The sequence below is a fragment of the Fusarium poae genome, chromosome 3 (genome assembly GCF_019609905.1).
Source record: "Fusarium poae strain DAOMC 252244 chromosome 3, whole genome shotgun sequence".
Lineage (NCBI taxonomy): Eukaryota > Fungi > Ascomycota > Sordariomycetes > Hypocreales > Nectriaceae > Fusarium > Fusarium poae.
Window position 1 is genome coordinate 7,637,434 of NC_058401.1, and position 17,240 is coordinate 7,654,673.

The 17,240-nt window shown below is 44.8% G+C and overlaps 9 protein-coding genes across 9 annotated transcripts; 4 read left to right on the forward strand and 5 right to left on the reverse strand.

Annotated features, from left to right (window-relative positions):
- Window positions 1-272: 272 nt before the first annotated feature.
- Window positions 273-2,014, reverse strand: FPOAC1_009976 (uncharacterized protein; the record flags this gene model as incomplete). Its single annotated transcript, XM_044854383.1, has 2 exons — window positions 273-1,713; window positions 1,767-2,014. The coding sequence occupies 2 exons, from the start codon at window positions 2,012-2,014 to the stop codon at window positions 273-275; spliced, it is 1,689 nt and encodes a 562-aa protein (XP_044707053.1).
- A 638-nt stretch (window positions 2,015-2,652) lies between these two features.
- On the reverse strand, window positions 2,653-3,375 carry FPOAC1_009977 (uncharacterized protein; the record flags this gene model as incomplete). Its single annotated transcript, XM_044854384.1, has 1 exon — window positions 2,653-3,375. One exon carries the CDS (start codon window positions 3,373-3,375, stop codon window positions 2,653-2,655), a length of 723 nt encoding a protein of 240 aa, XP_044707054.1.
- Window positions 3,376-5,263: 1,888 nt separating this feature from the next.
- On the forward strand, window positions 5,264-6,892 carry FPOAC1_009978 (uncharacterized protein; the record flags this gene model as incomplete). The annotated part of the gene is made up of 5 exons (XM_044854385.1): window positions 5,264-5,295; window positions 5,349-5,459; window positions 5,506-5,643; window positions 5,700-5,741; window positions 5,791-6,892. The coding sequence occupies 5 exons, from the start codon at window positions 5,264-5,266 to the stop codon at window positions 6,890-6,892; spliced, it is 1,425 nt and encodes a 474-aa protein (XP_044707055.1).
- A 348-nt stretch (window positions 6,893-7,240) lies between these two features.
- On the reverse strand, window positions 7,241-7,633 carry FPOAC1_009979 (uncharacterized protein; the record flags this gene model as incomplete). The annotated part of the gene is made up of 2 exons (XM_044854386.1): window positions 7,241-7,411; window positions 7,478-7,633. 2 exons carry the CDS (start codon window positions 7,631-7,633, stop codon window positions 7,241-7,243), a joined length of 327 nt encoding a protein of 108 aa, XP_044707056.1.
- A 409-nt stretch (window positions 7,634-8,042) lies between these two features.
- FPOAC1_009980 (uncharacterized protein) lies at window positions 8,043-10,215 on the forward strand (the record flags this gene model as incomplete). The annotated part of the gene is made up of 6 exons (XM_044854387.1): window positions 8,043-8,069; window positions 8,136-8,831; window positions 8,883-8,974; window positions 9,029-9,213; window positions 9,268-9,821; window positions 9,874-10,215. The coding sequence occupies 6 exons, from the start codon at window positions 8,043-8,045 to the stop codon at window positions 10,213-10,215; spliced, it is 1,896 nt and encodes a 631-aa protein (XP_044707057.1).
- Window positions 10,216-11,098: 883 nt separating this feature from the next.
- Window positions 11,099-12,002, forward strand: FPOAC1_009981 (uncharacterized protein; the record flags this gene model as incomplete). Its single annotated transcript, XM_044854388.1, has 2 exons — window positions 11,099-11,575; window positions 11,631-12,002. 2 exons carry the CDS (start codon window positions 11,099-11,101, stop codon window positions 12,000-12,002), a joined length of 849 nt encoding a protein of 282 aa, XP_044707058.1.
- A 157-nt stretch (window positions 12,003-12,159) lies between these two features.
- FPOAC1_009982 (uncharacterized protein) lies at window positions 12,160-12,665 on the reverse strand (the record flags this gene model as incomplete). The annotated part of the gene is made up of 3 exons (XM_044854389.1): window positions 12,160-12,272; window positions 12,325-12,592; window positions 12,651-12,665. 3 exons carry the CDS (start codon window positions 12,663-12,665, stop codon window positions 12,160-12,162), a joined length of 396 nt encoding a protein of 131 aa, XP_044707059.1.
- Window positions 12,666-13,204: 539 nt separating this feature from the next.
- On the forward strand, window positions 13,205-14,009 carry FPOAC1_009983 (uncharacterized protein; the record flags this gene model as incomplete). Its single annotated transcript, XM_044854390.1, has 2 exons — window positions 13,205-13,538; window positions 13,594-14,009. The coding sequence occupies 2 exons, from the start codon at window positions 13,205-13,207 to the stop codon at window positions 14,007-14,009; spliced, it is 750 nt and encodes a 249-aa protein (XP_044707060.1).
- Window positions 14,010-14,084: 75 nt separating this feature from the next.
- Window positions 14,085-16,929, reverse strand: FPOAC1_009984 (uncharacterized protein; the record flags this gene model as incomplete). The annotated part of the gene is made up of 5 exons (XM_044854391.1): window positions 14,085-14,940; window positions 14,988-15,338; window positions 15,395-15,764; window positions 15,817-15,974; window positions 16,031-16,929. The coding sequence occupies 5 exons, from the start codon at window positions 16,927-16,929 to the stop codon at window positions 14,085-14,087; spliced, it is 2,634 nt and encodes an 877-aa protein (XP_044707061.1).
- Between the last annotated feature and the right edge of the window lie 311 nt (window positions 16,930-17,240).

Sequence of the window (17,240 nt, forward strand, 5' to 3'; positions counted from 1 at the left end):
CTGTAAAAACAGAAGCGGGGTCAGCAGGTACGGCTGAGAGCAGTAAGTGTTCCTTTCGACCCTAATAAGCGAGTATTCACTTAAGTGAGGTGAGGATTCTCTATCTGACGAGCCAGTTATATACCCTGCAACCCATCCATCATGTCGATTCCCCATATTTCTTATCAAGTAGAGGATATCACAGCAGTTTAATCAGTGCAAATAAGTGGAAATAGATTTCAAATAGCTCGACTGGCACCAAATGGATGAGACAATTTGTACCGACGAGAATGCTAAGTCTCTGCTCTACACATACGCCCATCCTCAGAAACGCTCCATTCCTCGCTACCAACCGCCACTGTAGCATAGAATAAATGCTCGGGATCATATTTCCTTTTGATCTTGAGAAGCTTATCGTAATTGACGCCATAGAAAGTCTCCTGCCACTTCTGTTGTTGGAAATCGGCTTCGTTGATGTAAGCTCCAGCACCTGGTGTCGCCGCCTCAATAACTGGCTGGATCACCTCAGTCATCTTTTTCTGAGCGGCCAACATCTCCTCCCAGGGAGCTTCGTTATCCCAAGGAAGAGTCAGAGATACCTGAGCCACGGAATGTCGCCATTGTGGTAGAACGGCGTTACCGCTGTCACCGCCAAACTTTGATACGTTGAGTCCTACACCGATGTAAATAACACCCAACTCTGCTAGCTTTCGTGCCGTAGGTGCAAAGTCATTAACCTTGTCGCGCGGCAGTAAACGGCCACCGAATATCTGAGTTCCAATCTGAATATTTCCAGCAGGAAGGGGTCCCCAATAGTGATCATAGTGTTCGTAGTAGCTTGAAAATTGAGTAAAGGTTGGTTCAAACTTGAAACCAAGAGTAGCCAGAGACTCAGCTAGCGGTTGAAGAATTTTCTTAACCTCTGCTTCAGTTTTATCGTAAGCTGTTAAGGCGGGAATCTGAAGAAACGAGTTGGAGAAGAAGTAGATAATCATGACACCCGAGTCAACAATCTTCGGAAGAGCAGCATGGAAAGCGTTAATGGCGTCGTAGATCAAGTCTGGTTGACCTTCAGATGCTTTAACAAGAAAACTGGCGCCGCTGACCTTGGCTTCTGGGTGAGCTTGCACTGTAGCGGAGACCACGACTCCGTAGTTCCCAGAGCCCGCGCCACTAAGAGCCCAGTAAAGGTCACTGTTCTTGCCTCTGTTTGCCTTGACCAGCGTCCCGTCTGCAGTCACAACTTCGAACTCGAGGGTATTATCTGCCGCCAGACCGAAGTTGGTGCTCAAGGCGGAGTGACCACCACCTTGCGTATACCCTCCGACAAGACCTACGGAGGGACATTCCCCAGTCACAACCACAAGGTCTTTTGTGTGTGCAGCACCTAAAGCCTCGAAGCCTTGCACTCCTGCACCGACTTTGAGAGCCTTCCCTTCGTAATACTCGTCTTTCCAATCAATGACTTCAGTGCTTTTGAGGTAGTGAGTCCAAACGGAAAGAGCTCCAGCGCCAGTTGAACGGCCGAGATAGTCATGGCCCGTATTGCGAATAACAAATCGAATGTTCTTCTCCCTGGCGAACCTCAAGGCAACGGCGACGTCTTCAACCGATGTAACGTTGACAGCATATCGGACATAGTTGCCCAAGGTACAAGGCTTGTCTCTCGGTTGGAAGGGATCGCAAGACTGGTTAGCGAAGATAGGTGCCATCATAGACGACGACGATTGGGAACTACAAAACGTCAGGGGAAAAGAGGTTAAACGTCGTTTATGAAGACATCTTACTGAATTGAGGAGTAGTGCCATTCGTTCTGCAAATTCTTGCACTCCTCAGCATTGTAGTTGGGATCATGGCAAGGGCTTCCCAAGGGCAAAGTAGCCACCAAACGACCTCCAACAGTGTTATTGAGACGACTCCATTCGGCGTCAGAAGGCCAACAAGAGTCACCAGGAAAGCATTTGCAGCTCTCTGTCGCCGCGACACCTGAGTTGGTGGCTAGTGCCAGCAGCGAGACGATGAAATGACTGCGCATCCTGGATCTTTGCACAAAAGGTGTGTTCAGGGATTTGAACGTTGATTACAAGGAAGTAGGTAGTATTTATATAACTAGAGTGTGTACAGCTCATATCTCAGGGTTCCCCTCTTGCAGGGTTCGGTGCCACGATCGGCGTATGACAACGATTGGCTGCTGCAATAATACTCGGCATTTATGATGAGTATCTAGTGGAGTCTTTTTAGTGCTTACTTCCAAGGGTCGACAAACAACATGCGATCTACGCGAATCTGTTATGTTATATAACGTCAATATAGGTTTGATAGCTAATATCACTGCTATGCTACTTCAATTTCTGATATATTGGAAACTATATGAACATAACGAGTAATAATTTGCTCGTAGATAACGCTTCTGTAACGCTTGAAAACTATGCTAAATTGCCTTGGTAGGGGTTCAAGCAACACCTGCCTAGAAAGGTGACATAGCCGAACACAATTCTTCGTTCACCGCCAGGCCGAGTTTGCAGAGTTACATCTAAATTCTGTTCCCACGTGTACCTGCATGCGTTATGATTTGATTCTATAACATATGAACTGCCGAACCTTTTTCTAGATAAATAATAATCTAAAAACCTTTCCTTGACAACATACATTACTTGTATCTTTTGATCTCTCTCAACCTTCAACCGCAGCTATTCCCTTATCATCTCTTGCGAGCTTGGCCTGATTGAACGCATCGTCCTCTGTTGGCAATTGTAGGTTAACATCCGTAATAGGTGCCGCAGTGACCCTCAACTCTCCATCGCCTTCAACTGCCAATACATGACCACCAGCCTTTTTTTCTGCCGACAGGAAGTGGAGGTGATCGCCTGCAACACTAATACCCTGCATGAAAGTGGGTGATCGGAAACCAATGATGGTACCTTCGATATTACTGAACGTATGCGAGGCTTGACGCTTTCCAAGCTCAGCGAGACTTTCGCCAGGCGATTGTTGTCCTCCGACGGTTCGCACAGTAACTGATTTGAACGTGCCCTCTACTCTGAACGCCAAGTAGTGATTCTTGGTCCCAGGTAAAAGCTCTGATAGAACGTCGGCTAGTGCATCCTTGGTTTTTAATTCTTTGGAGATTGTCGTTGTGGGCTCATACTCAGTAATCATGGCAAAAGGCGCTATTTGCTCCGAGCAGGCATCTTTGTCAAGCGCGTCCACTGATCCGTCGGGTTTCATATCGTAGAGAACTCCATCGAGGATGATCATTTCCCCAACCATGTGTCGAAAGGTTCCCAGACCATGGTCTCCATGCTTGAGCAAGTCAGAAATAGTGATGCCTGTCTCGGCGACTCCATCCATGAGGGCTGAGACAACAGAGTATTGGAAAAGGTGATTGGACGGCATTTTGTGCGTGAGGAGGCCAGTGAGAAAGGTCGATTGAGGTCTGGAACTTGGTGTAGGGGTGTTATGTTGATTGGGATAAGAACACAAACACTGTGCTTGGTCCAGAAAGTTGCTTCTTATGTGGGGTGTCTTCTAACCAATTGTGATTCTGTCTCCAAAAGTGAAGACGTCATTTTGAGGATCGTGAGTGACAGTTGGAAGTGGATTCAACATACCCTAAACGTTGACTACAGTCTTTATTGAGCTCTTGTAATGCCCCAGACTGTCTGTTACTAACTTAATTGTGCCATTATCCGTTGATGTGTAACTTGCCAGTCCTTCTTAGGTATGAGAAGCAAATGAGACGCATGTCTCTCTTCCCCTCATTCAGCTCGCCACATCTGGCCCCATCCAGCCAATATTGTCACGCCCCATCACAAAGAAGCCAATGACAGGAATGTGATATCTTTCAGCTGTTGATATTTTTCAGCTGTGTAAGCATTTATGGAAGAAGGGATTTGAGTGATCATATGTTAGTCAACAGGCCTCGAAGTATAATAATCACCCCATCGCTTTGTAAGATGAAGGAAACTCGAACAGCAACCGAGAAGTCTTTCACAATAATAAATCGTTGGAATTGTTTATCTTGACCTAAAATGGCACTCCGAGCTGAGCATCTCCCTGCGCTTCCTTTGGTGCCACTTCCACAGATTCCGCGTGGTCTTCGCATCGCTTACGCCCGGCACCTCCTCAACAAACATCTTCGGAAGCTCCGCGCCAGCGTCAATGAAGATGTTGAGTACTCTGAGCCACTTCCTACGAAGAGGCTATCTCATTCAGCCCCATCTGATGGCCTTGGTAACCCTATTTTAAGACTTCCTAAATACAAAGGTTATATTGCAATTATTAGTGCTAATGCTATAGGCTTATACCTTGCCTTTTATTTAGTAATTTTTAAGGTATAAGTCTTAAAGTATATATTAAAAATTAATTTATAAAAAAATATAATTTTTAAATTTAAATATTAATAAAAATTTAATTTAAAAATATATATTATAATTTATAAAATTAAAATTATAATAATTATTATAAAAGCTTTTATTTTTTTTAAAAATTAATTATTAAATATTTTTTTATTAATATTAATAAAATTATTATATAAAATAATAAGTTTTAAAATTTTTATTAATTTTAAATATATATTAAATTAAAAAATTATTTATAAAAATTTAATTTTTATAATTAATTTTATTTTTTAAAAAAAATTAATTAAAAAATTTAAAATTTTTTATTATTTTTAAAATAATTTTTTTATTAATATTTAAAATTAAAATATTATTAATATAAATAATAAATAAATTATTATTTTTATTATTTTTAATTATAATATTTTTAATTATATAATTAATTATTAAATTAATAAATTAAAATTAAAATTTTTATTATATAAAATAAAAAAACTTTAAAAGCTTTTTATAAAATAAAATATAATAATAATATTAATATATTAAAAATAAAATATTTTAAATAAAATTATTTTTTAATTTTTATAATAATTTTTAATAAAAAAAATAAATTATTAATAATTTATAAAATATTTATAAAATATTTAATAAAAATAATATTATTAAAAAATTTATTAAATTAAAATTTATTATATTAAGAATTTTATAAAATTAAAAAATTAAAAAAAATCTTTTTTAAAAAAAAAAAAAAACTTATAATTAATATTATAGCTTTTAATATAATAAAATTTAATATAATATTATACTTTATTATAATACTTAAGTATTTAAATATTAATAATATAGATATTTATAAAGCCTTAGGTTAAATTAGTAAGCAATATTATACTTATAACTTCTCTAATAATAAGGAATCTCCCTATAACTACTATGACATCGGAGCGATGCGCATTCCGGACATTCCAGCGATGCAATCGTGAGTAAATGCAATTTCTACCGTCCATCAATTTGTACTGACGACACTCATAGGACTTTGAATCTCATTGAAAGGTTGAAGCTTCCGAAGGCACCTTACGTTCTGGACGCCGGTTGCAAACCACAAATGCACTACTACTCAAATGACCCTGCTGATGCTCCCAGGTATGTCAGCTAGTGTCTAGAGAATCTCAGGACTAACTCGAAGTAGCGGAAAAGCCCACGAGGAGAGAATTTCCAGCATCATTGCCAAGCTTGGTCAAAACTGGGAGAAGGAGTTCAAAGCCCTGATCGACGGTGATGAAGACAACTACTCCACCAGAGCTTGGCTTATGCATACAAACCCAAAGTGAGTATTATTAAAAGCAGCTTTCACGAACATTGAATGTGACTAACAACATTCAGATTGACGTATGAGCAAACCGAAGAAGCTGAATCTGCTGAGACGTGAGTCCTTGTGCCTGCGTTGGCAGCCGTCCACTAACGTTGGGTTTAGATCCACAGGACTTTTTGACCAGGCCTTTATCGAGTCACTCTGCGACTACAGTGACTTTCAAGCTGCCAAGGGTAAAGATTGGTGGCGTCTTGAAGGTGGCATGTCTGTTGTCACCGACAAGATGAATAAATGCATTGAAGACGAGGATTGGCTTCCCCACAATCGCGTCTCATTCAAGGTCAAGACCAACACACCAGTGGTGGCCATGTCAGAAAGCGAGGCGGGCGAAAAAATCGAAGTCACGATAGCTGGTGCAAAAGAGACTCAAAGCTATGATATGGTGTTCAACACTACGGCTATGGGTCCTCTACAACGAATGGAAATCTCAGGCCTTGTTCCTGGCTTCGGACTCCCTGATTGCCAGAAGAAGATCCTCACTGGCATCAGTGCTCTCAGCTATGACCGTGCCTGCAAAGTGGCGATCAAATTCAAGACACGCTGGTGGAAAGACATGTACAAGAATTCCACGACTGATGATACTTTCGGCGGTGTATCAGGAACGGATCTTTCAATCAGTAACGTTGTTTATCCGTCCTGGGATGACGGTGACAAACCAGCTGTCCTTATGGCTTCGTACAGCTGGGCACAAGATGCCACACGTATGGGATCTCTCATCCCAGACTACTCCAAGCAGGACCCAAGCATTGACGACGCGGTGGTAACACAGTCTTTACAGAATCTGGCCAAGCTCTGGTCCAAGAGTGATCCAACTATCACTGTCGACTTTCTCAGGAGCCAGTATGTTACTCACCACGCTTATGCCTGGTCCCATGACCCATACACAGGTGGCGCATTTGCACTCTTTGGACCCGGGCAGTTCAAGTATATGTACCCAGAGTTTCAACAAGTTTTTTGCGGAGGCAAATTCGCTATTTGTGGAGAGGCCTTGAGTCCTCATCACGCCTGGATCTCGGGAGCCCTTGATAGTGGCTATCTCACCATGGTCCGATGGTTAGCTTACCTCGGACAGGACGCTAGAATCGAAGCCTTGAAGAAGTCTTGGTTCGGTGCTGGGAAGGACAAACATACTGCTGAGTATGATGAGACTCTGATGGCCTGGTCTGTCGAGCTGAGTCAGAAGGTCTCTGAACAGCTAAGATGAGTATCTTGAAGCTGTGCGTGAAAAGTTGAGATTCAATACTTACAAGCACAAATTGCAATATATATATCTACTATAACCTATGCGATACTCTTGACTCAGGGAAGGTTGACGAGAAGGTCTCAAAGTTAAACCCATACCCAAGACCGAATCCCATCCCTTGGCCGCTTTAAACCCTGCTGTGCTACAAACAGGATTGGAGCTTTGCGTAATCTAGCAATGTTTGTGTGTAATTGAGCTTTCATTGACCCTGCTCTTAGGATCTAGCAATGTTAGTTAGTTCCTCAAATATCATGGCATGTTATATACTTACATCGGTAAACACTTCAGGATGTTGATAGAGAATCTGGTTCAAGAAAGCGATTGGCTTTTTATTCGCTCATCGTTGATCCTGTTGATCATGGCGGCAAACATCGGCGTGGCAGCGCTGGTTCCCCCACTCATGGTAGTCTTGCCATCTTGTACAAATGTGACGTTTACACCCAAAAGTGCAACGTCTGGAATAGCGCACCAAGAACTATTCTATGTTCCATTGGGGTAGTGAGGATTGTTAGTAGCTAGATAATTGGCGACAGCAGCGCGAAGAACCTCGTCTCCAGAAACGGCTTTCCATTGTGATTGAGGAAGTGCACTGACGATTTGTGCGCTCAAAAGAGCGACAAATGCCACGTAACAGAATGGCGATGTGAACCTTGGAGAGCTGAAAATACCCCTGCCCATGGCTGCATACTGATAGCGAAGCATTGGCTTAGAAGGTCAGCCAGTGCAGGGATCATCAATTGATGCCATCTTGTCAGCAACGATGATCCCCTCTCTAATCTATTACTTCCACTTCCTTCATGAATAAAGCCTGTTCATTTTGTTCTCTCGAATATTCAACTTCAGCTGCTCCAACGCCAGCACTATGGTTCGGAATGATCCTCAGGAACCCTTCCAACGTCGGAATCTAATTGATAGAGTTTCGTCTTCACATGCAGTCAGAGCTTGCCTTATCGGCGCCATTCATGGATACTCAAGTGAAGAAACGAAGAAGCCAGCCACGCTATTGGTCTTTTCATTCAGCTTTCTACCTCATAAGAGAAATGTTCGGATAAAATCAGTAAATATTACTATAGAATTCGACGGACGTGATGACGATCCCGCTGTCGTCGCAATGGTGCCAAAGAGTATGGTCAATGGCGTGAGTCAGCCCCAAGTATTCCCTCCTTTTAGCGCTCGAGTTCTTACCTACTTTGTGGATCTGTAGATTATCACTGCAGAAGCCACAACGAATGAGGCAGGCATTCATACTGGAACAGTTATTGATGCTGGCATAGGCGGCGATGCTAATATGGGATTGGGTTGGGAGGCAACAATTGTCATAGAGAAAAGTTCGGCTGTTGTTGTTACTGGGCACCAATTTTTAAAAGGCAGGTCAATTGGTGATTCCAACGCTGTGAGCTGGACCATTATGGAAAACCAGATGGTCAAAGCAGGTGTTCCGCCATATCTGCAAACAGCCATTCTGCTCAAGCGAAAAACCAATGAGATTTTCAAGGCCAATATCAATGTCAAGACCGATGTTTCTGGGTTTTCATTTCGGAGTCTACAAGATGGTATCTTGGAGAGTGAAGATGACCCTGTGATATTTGATCCCACTGCAAATCCTCTTATGCCCACGGAAGTAAGAGATGTGGATCTGCACAACCTAGGATCCGTTGATCTCTCCCAATTTTATCGACTACGGGATTTTATCGACAACGAAGACATCCCGAGACGTGGAAACATTGGCCAGACTGTCAGAGACCTTTTCCCAAAGGACGAAAAAGTGGACGAAAAGAGCGAATCATGGTTTATTGACCTCTGGGACAATAACACTGCTGCTGATGAACGGGAAATACTGCCGAAAACGATAGATCGAGACCACTTGGAGAAGTACTTTTCTTGGATATCTGAGACACCTGTATGACATCAAACTGCTATGGTATGAAATGGTTAGCACTGACCTTGATAGAATACCGAGACCCCAGCATCGATCACACAAGCGGAACGAGAAGGACAACCCGCGCAGCCACAGCCACAACGTACTCAATTCTGTAACTTGATGTATATACTCTATACTACTATCGCATAGATCTTGGTACTAACACAAAGATTCAGTGCAAGGCAATCAAGTGAGGATAGACTCACCAGCTTCAGCAAGTTGGAAACTCTTCTTAACGAACCCCCTGTCGCGTTACTCTCAGACTTCTTCGATCTCCCGGACGACTTTGAGATTTCTCGACGGCACGACCGAGGAGGCTGCCAAGTATTCGATAACAAAGAAGGCGGCAAAGATTTTAAGCGTCAGAAAACTTTTCGGAACATCATATCTTGAACTCTTTCTAACTGGTATTCAGTATACATCATTCAAACACCGTTCTACAATACAGGTTTCTGGTCCTTACTTCTCTATTGTATGGCCGATAGCGGTGCGGCAGGGGAGTCTAGCAAACTGTCTGGTGTCATTCAAGCAGATGCAGGCGTTGACTTGAGAAACATCTTCTGCGACGTTCGTGATCTGGTGGGTAGGCATGGCCATCATCAGACTCTATTGCCAGTGCAGCTGTTCAAGTCACACTACGAAGCTACCCTTGCCGCGTTTAATTCCATTCAAACAGATGTGGCCATGGTTGACGATGAGCTCCTACAACAGTTTGAGGAAGAAGGCAAGATGGATGATGCCAGTAAGCTGTATCGGAAATTGAGCATGACATTGCACAAGTGTAGCATGAACCTTGCTGAACTTGGTCGACGAAGAAAGTTTGAGGAAGAGCTCGGGAAAAAGCTGCAGGATGATTTGCAGAATGACAGTAAGCTTAGGGTCGTGGTGGAGATATACTCAAGAATGTCCAAGAGCAGGGACTCAGATATAGAGAGTCTGCCTGGAAAGATTGAGAGTCAACGTAATGTCGTAAGTTTTATTGTTGATGGGGTTGAATCCAAGGGCTGATGCACATAAACAGCTATTCAACTTAATTACGCAGCACGACAGCTATCTACAGGCTCGCCTGGCGAGAGAATCGCTACGGGACTCGAAGGCGATGAAGACTCTCTCTATCTTGACGATTCTGTTCCTACCCGGAGCTTTCATCGCCACAGTCTTCTCTACCAACATGTTCGATTTCAAATCCAACAACCAGCAAGTAAGGATTTACTTTGCGATTGTGATCCCTCTCACCGCTGTTTTGATGATCGGTTGGCTACTGTGGTTGAATAACACACCCGAGAGAGCTGATGTGGAATCTGTGCGCCAGTACCGGCCACTCATACCTATGAACTGGCCAAAAGGAGGAAAGGAAGACTGACTAAAAAGGAAGGTAGAAGAAACCCTAGAAACAACACCTGACAAACCCTTCCTCATGACATGCCAATATCCCATGAACATGACAGGTCATCAAGCCCACTGACTGGGTCGTTTGGGGTTATATTCTGCAATGCAGGAGCATTGATGAAGAAGTCGTTAGTTCATTGGGCGTAAAACGATGAGTGGCGATGTATTGTCGAATGTTCCAACCTTTATTGGTTGATTATGTGAGATGTCTTTTATCGAACTTTAGTGAGAAAGCTGAATTCCACTACGTCGGAGTATTGTGCTCACCACACCATCAGACACTGGAATGGGGGTTGCATCCAGCCGAACTAGGTTTCAATAAATTCCCGCGCTCCTCGGCAAATTGCTGTCCGTTGAAAGGATTGGAAGGATGGGAAGGATTGGAAACCTGGCGAGAGCATTGATTGCAGCGCTTAGTCTGTATCGAGTAAAGTAGAGGACATACGGAACATCAGTAAATAAGACTCGACTTCAGGAAATAGAAGAATGCAGAGCCAATAAGCCCGTGAAGGTATATCACATTTCTTCACAATCTACTTGCGTAATAAGAACCTTTCTAGCGGTAAAGATTGCCCCGGATTCCACATCAAGCTTGATCAAGATAGAGTGTTACATTCCATGCTGGGTAATCTCGGCTCTACAATAGACCCTTGCGCCCCAAAGCGGCCCGTCAGGTCTAGTCCAGGAACGATTGTTGGAATGGGCTGGAAGCCTAGAACACTGCCCCCAAGAGATCCACAGTGAGACAGTGGCAATCGTATGACAATAAACGAGTCTTCCCACCTCCGCAGAGTAGATCTTTAAATTGAGACCATCTTCACCCCATCTTTCCTTCTTTCATCAACCCAAACTCCAACATGAAGCTCACTTCAGTATTCCAAAGCATCGCCTTGCTGGCTGTTTCCATCGACGCCCTCGACCTTCGCGCCACGAGCCCCAAGCGCAAAGCCCTCTGGAAACCAAAAGTCGGCGCGAAATGGGAAATCATCCTCTCAGAGGTCTTTACGATTCCCAGTGGAGGTGCTAGCAAGCTTGACCCTAGTGTCACCATTTACGACCTCGACCTATACGAGAACAGCAAGACCACTTTCGCCGCCCTCCAAAAGGCTGGAAAGAATGTCATCTGCTACTTCAGCGCTGGATCATGGGAGAACTGGCGCGATGACAAGGATGAGTTTCCTGCCAAAGACCTCGGAAAGACCATGGATGGATGGCCGGACGAGAAATGGGTGAACATCAAAAGCACTGCGGTCCGGGCTATCATGGCCAAGAGGATCAAGGTTGCCGCTGACAAGGGTTGTGACGCTATTGATCCCGATAACATGGACGCTTATGTAAGTTAACCGACCAGGAAGGTTTACCAAATCCGAATACTAATACCATACATAGAATAATGACAACGGTCTCGGTCTCACAGAAGCTGACACAATCTCATATGTCAAGTTCTTGTCCGCAGAGGCGGCAAAGTACAACATGGTCATGGGCATGAAAAACGGCGGAGACGTCACCGAAGATGTCCTGCCACACGTCGCCTTCAGCGTCAACGAACAATGCATTCAGTACAAGGAGTGTGGTTTGTATGCCCCATACATCGACGCGGACAAGCCTGTGTTCAACATTGAGTACCCCAAGGGCGCACCAAAGGTCAAGGACAGTGACAAGAAGAAGATTTGTTCGACAACCGGTGCCGCTGCAGACTCTGATGGATTTAGCAAGATCATCAAGAAGTTGAACTTGGACAAGTGGACTCTGTACTGCTAAGGTCTAGATGTTTTGTTCGCAGGAGAACATCCCACGATGTAGCCTAGGACTTGAAATGTCATTTAGTTTTAAATATAATCATGGTAAAACTATTTACATGCAACGCATCGCTCAAACAGTGATTCGACATCAACTATGTAATTCAGAAAATGAAGATTTAGTTGGTGCCTGTGCAGCCAACAAAGTTGTTGCCGCTGGCTCCGGTATGTGTGATAGCACCGGCGTATTGGCAGCTGGTGTTGATGACAACGCGGTCAGCACCAGGGGAGCCTGCGAAACAATGTCAGCAACGAGACCCACTATACGAGGTCAAATAACACACCTCCAGTGTAGACACCACTGGTCCTGATAGGGAACTCCTGGTAAGGGCCGTTCACAATAAAGTTGAAACCCTCTCGGTTGTTGTAAGTGTGAGGGTAAGTAGAGCTACCAGCAGTATCATCATTCTGATAATATTGGCAAGCTGCGTTGGCAGCAGCTCGGACCTGAGCAGCAGTGTAGCTCGTGCTTCCACATCGTGTGGCAGACTGGCGGCTCTCGATGGGGCTGGCAACAGCCAAGCTCACAAGAGCTGCGAGAGAGGCAACGGACTGAGTGATGGTCAGTTTAGTCCACAAAACTGACTCGTACCAAGAGTATTGTTCATACCTGGAAGAAGAGCATCTTGTGAAGCGGCCGGTTCAGTGATTAACAACTAACGAAGGAATGAGAGCAGCTTGCTGGAACAAGTAATTACTTTGCCACCGTTTTTCATCCTCTTTATATATCCCAATCCCCCATAGTGTATCAATCTATCAGACCATCTGAACTTCGTAGATCCAAAACACATAATTATCAGCAACAAAGGGCAGGTGATTCATCCCAAAAGTCTCATTGGCCGTGTAATCTATTAAGTTCTAGATAGTATCACCACCTGCTTAATACGGATGTTGGTCTGGCACATAGTCAAATGAGTCGTGGCCAGTCGGACTAAAATACCGCACCAAAAGCGGGTCGTGATCGGCATTTGGTTGTTTCGAAGAGTCCCATGTGTGTGATGTACTAGCAGTGATTCGCAACCATTGGATCTGAGAAGGACAAATCGGATATCTTATGCCGCCCGAGTACGGACTTTTGTCTTACACCTCCGCATTGGAGCCCATCTCTTTCCCCATCCTTCATTTCTCGACCTGCATTCACTTTGTTCCATCACATATTACAACATGGCTGACAAGATCAAAGACCTTCTTGCAGACGATAGTGTTTCTGCACAAGATGCTGCGCAGAAAATCGCAAGCTCTTGCATTAACGCAATTGAGAAGAATGAGGATGCCTCCAAAATTGAGGATGAGCTGTATAACCTTTGGCAAGCTGTCCTCACCGCCGCCGAGCAGACCCCTCATGATCGACAAGATAAGCTAGTGCAAGTCATGCAGGCGATAAAGGAACTTGCACCCTCCGGAGACAAGGCCAAGAAGATTATCGTTTGGGGGGATGAGGCGCGCTGGGATACGCTTCCCCTGTTCGGCCCTACAGCACGAGATGAATTCGACAGTGGTATGTTTTGAGCTACACTTCCGGAGGCAACAAACATGTACTAAATTCCTGATAGCGCAGGAGAATTCAGAAGAATCATGTGTAAACATCAATTCCTTCTTCGCCCGTATCACTGCAGCTGGAATTGATGACTTTACTCTCTACGCCATCTGGACTTTGCGCGACGCCATTGAGGACCCTGCCGCGAATGAGATTGCACAAAAGACTCCACAAAGGCTACTGAAAGCTGCTTCAGTCTGGTTCATTTATGCTGGCGATTCATTGACAAAGGCGACTATAGAAGGGAAGCAATTTGACGGTAAGATGGCCAAGCCTGGGGCCAGTTTGGAGGATGGGGTTGAATGGAGAGGCTTCTGTGATGACAGGTGGAAGACTTGGGAACAACGAATGTTGGCACTCAAGACGGCGGACCTGCCTGAAGATACGAAGGCATTGATAGAGAAAGCTGCCCAATGCTTGAACAAGGCATGAGTATGAGTTTCATTCCATTACAATAGCAACATTATGTACCTCAGATTACACGGTCGCTGTGGCCTTGACGTTTGCTCATCCATCTCGTACTATTTCATACTCCGCCATGACCGTCTGTTCATACCATTGCCGCTTGGCCTCATCAGGCTTTTGAACAATCTCAACTCCTTCCATCCTTCTAGCTTCCACTATACTCTTGCCCGTATCTGTCTTGACAAGAGCCCTTGCACTCTGGTAAATACCTTGACCCGGCATAGTAACAAGTCCCACCGCACCAGAAGTCACTTTGGTAGTCATATTCAACAACCCGATGCCAAACCCCTTTGCTGCTCCAGCGGCACCGTTCTTCTTGCCCCCTCTGATAGGCTCCATGACTACACCTCCGATACCCTCAACAATGCCGTGCGCAAAGTTCTTACCAGCGGCAATACTGCCAGACTTCCAATCGGTTACCGCACCAGGGTCATAAGCTTGACCACCATAGAGTTTCGGAGCGTTCCGCATGCCTTCGGAAACGGCGTAAGGGAGATCCAGTAGCATGCCCTTTGAGTAGTGCTTGAAGAAGCCACCGACGCCAGAAGCAGAGCCCTTCAGGGCAGCGACAGTGCCGTGTTGCTGATGTAGGTCACTGGTGCTGCGACTCTTGTTCAGCCGATGAGGAATAGTCAAGCCCGCTGGTCTTCCAAAGACATTTGCGTCATTAGTGCTATCTGTGAAGGATTGACTGCTTCGGTCGTGCTCCGATGAGTCGGGACTATTCGAGGACCTCGTCGCCCTTTCTGGGCTAACAGGACGGAATGCCTGAATCGGTTTGATGACAATGTCTGAGGCCGAGGTGACCAATCCTATACTAGTCGTGGTAAGGGATGCGAGAGTCGCAGTCAAAGGGTCCCAGCGTCGATTCTCGATATGGATAGGATGAGACTGGTGACTAAGAACTGTTAGCAAACACTTGTGTAGCATACCCAAACCACATACAGTTTGAGATTCTTCCATGAGATTTTATTGTTATTCACGAGAATCTCAGCAGCGATCTTCGACAATTTGAGAGTTTTCCCATTCTGCTTGAACTTCCATGATGCTGCTTGGTTCGGTAACATATCGCAGCGCATATTGTTTAGAGGCAAGTTGGCGTGAAAAGAAGCAACAGCGCTTCTGACACCCGCCTCGTTCGACATCTTGTCAGCGATTTTACGAGCCGAAGCAGATGCTTCTGGAGTCAGACAGTAGCGTATGGCATCCGCGAGGTTGTCTTTGTCAAGACTCTTGAAAGGAATTGGCGCTGGACCAGCACGACCAGCATTGACCATGTTTCCCCAAAAGGGTTGACTAGAAGGTATGTCAGTACCTGGAAAGAAAATGCCGTGGGCATCAATAAGACTTACTCTCCGAAGAATGGGACAATAGCAGTCGGTTTGGCATTAAGCAGCCCACAAGCTGTCGTTCCTGCACCACCGTGATGGACAACTGCTGTGACTTGCTGGAACAACCACTCGTGCGGACAGTCGCCAAGAAAGAAAATGTTGTCATCGTTAGGAGAGTGTCCTCCTAGTTTGCTCCACCCTCGCGACACGATAGCCCGAGTGCCCGTTGCACGTATAGCCTCACGAATTGTTGCTGTTAGTCGTTCGGGGTTGTCGATCACAATACTGCCGAAACCAATATACACCGGGGGTGGTCCACTAGAAAGGAACTTCTCAAGGTCAACATCGGGTTTGTAAGATGGCATGTCACGGAAGAAGAAACCGCAAACATCTGGTATAGTCAGTACACAGCGAACATTAAACACAGTGTGAGTAGATCTTACCAATATTGTCAGCCCAATCCGCTGGCTTGGGAACTAATGCTGGCGACCAACAATATGTAACAGGTACTCCGAGTGTCTCAGCTAGACATGGTCCTTCGCTGAATGCAATCGGCTCAAGATCCAATGTATGTCGCCATGCATTAATTACATCACCAAGCCTATTGTATAATTAGTATTGATATACTGCATGAAAGCCGTTTGGTTGATAACATACCCTTGCCATGTCATCCATTCCACCAAGGTATAAGACACGTAATTCGCAGCGCTAGCCGACAGCTCACTGCCGTTGGCCTTGAGGTTTGCAAGAGGATGACAAAACTCTCGTGTACTAGTCCACGGCATAGTGAAAATAAGGTGTACGGGAATAGCCAGGGCTTGCGCACAATGGATATGTGCGAAACTCGGCGGATTAGCGATGATTGCATCCGCAACGAATGGCTGTCCGGTCAATTCGTCTAGGCAAATGCAAGAATCCCAGCACTTGTAAAGCATCTCATTCACCATTTTTCGCTTTTTCTGAATCTCACCTCCTCGCAGAGTCTTCATGCTAGGAAGTAGACCTGGGTTCTTGACCATGTACGCCATCAACTCGGCAGGGTCACCGCCGATAGAGTAGAATTCGAGACCTGCGTCACGGACAAATTTGTCAAAGTGACCGTGGGTTGCAAGTCGAACCCGGTGACCATGGCGCTGCAATTCTGTTCCAAGAGCGACAAACGGTTGGACGTCGCCTCGGCTACCGACAACCTGGATGACAATATTGAGAGCGATGCTGGATTGGCCTATTTCCGAGTATTCTGGCGGAGGTGGAATGATTGAGCTTTGTTCTGCTGATACTTTCGGTTTCTCTGTAGGAGCTAGTCGTGATAGGCGTCGAACTATACGCGAGCTGAGGTCAATATCAATACGGCCGTCATCTGTTGTTGTCGTGTCAGCCATGAGGGTTCGGTCACAGTAAAAAGCTGAGTCGTGTTGATCAATACCTCTTCCAGTCGTCGTTGCTTCTAGCTCTGCTGCCACCTCATGTTGTAGTGCGGTCATGATCGGTGGCGTGCTACCTTCAAGCTCATGATACTGTATCGCACCAGAGTTGAGGTCCCGTGTTGCTGACATGATTATCGTGTTTGTTAAATACCTCCGTGTATAGAAACAGAAGAAAGGGCTTTGTTGATGAAGGACAGTTTAGTTATTATATAATCTACCAGTGATCCGCCACGTCAATTTCATCAACTAGATAGCATTTCTAGACGGTAGGGCGGGTGAGTTATCCCACTATCAGTAGTTCCGTTTCTGTATACGCGTATACTTCGACGCTTATACGAACTCATTTCATTATAACTATTTTTAAGACAGCAACTAAACAAGGTTCCACAAATGGCTAAAACAAATTCCTAACACAAGAGTATGAATGCATTATGAAATAT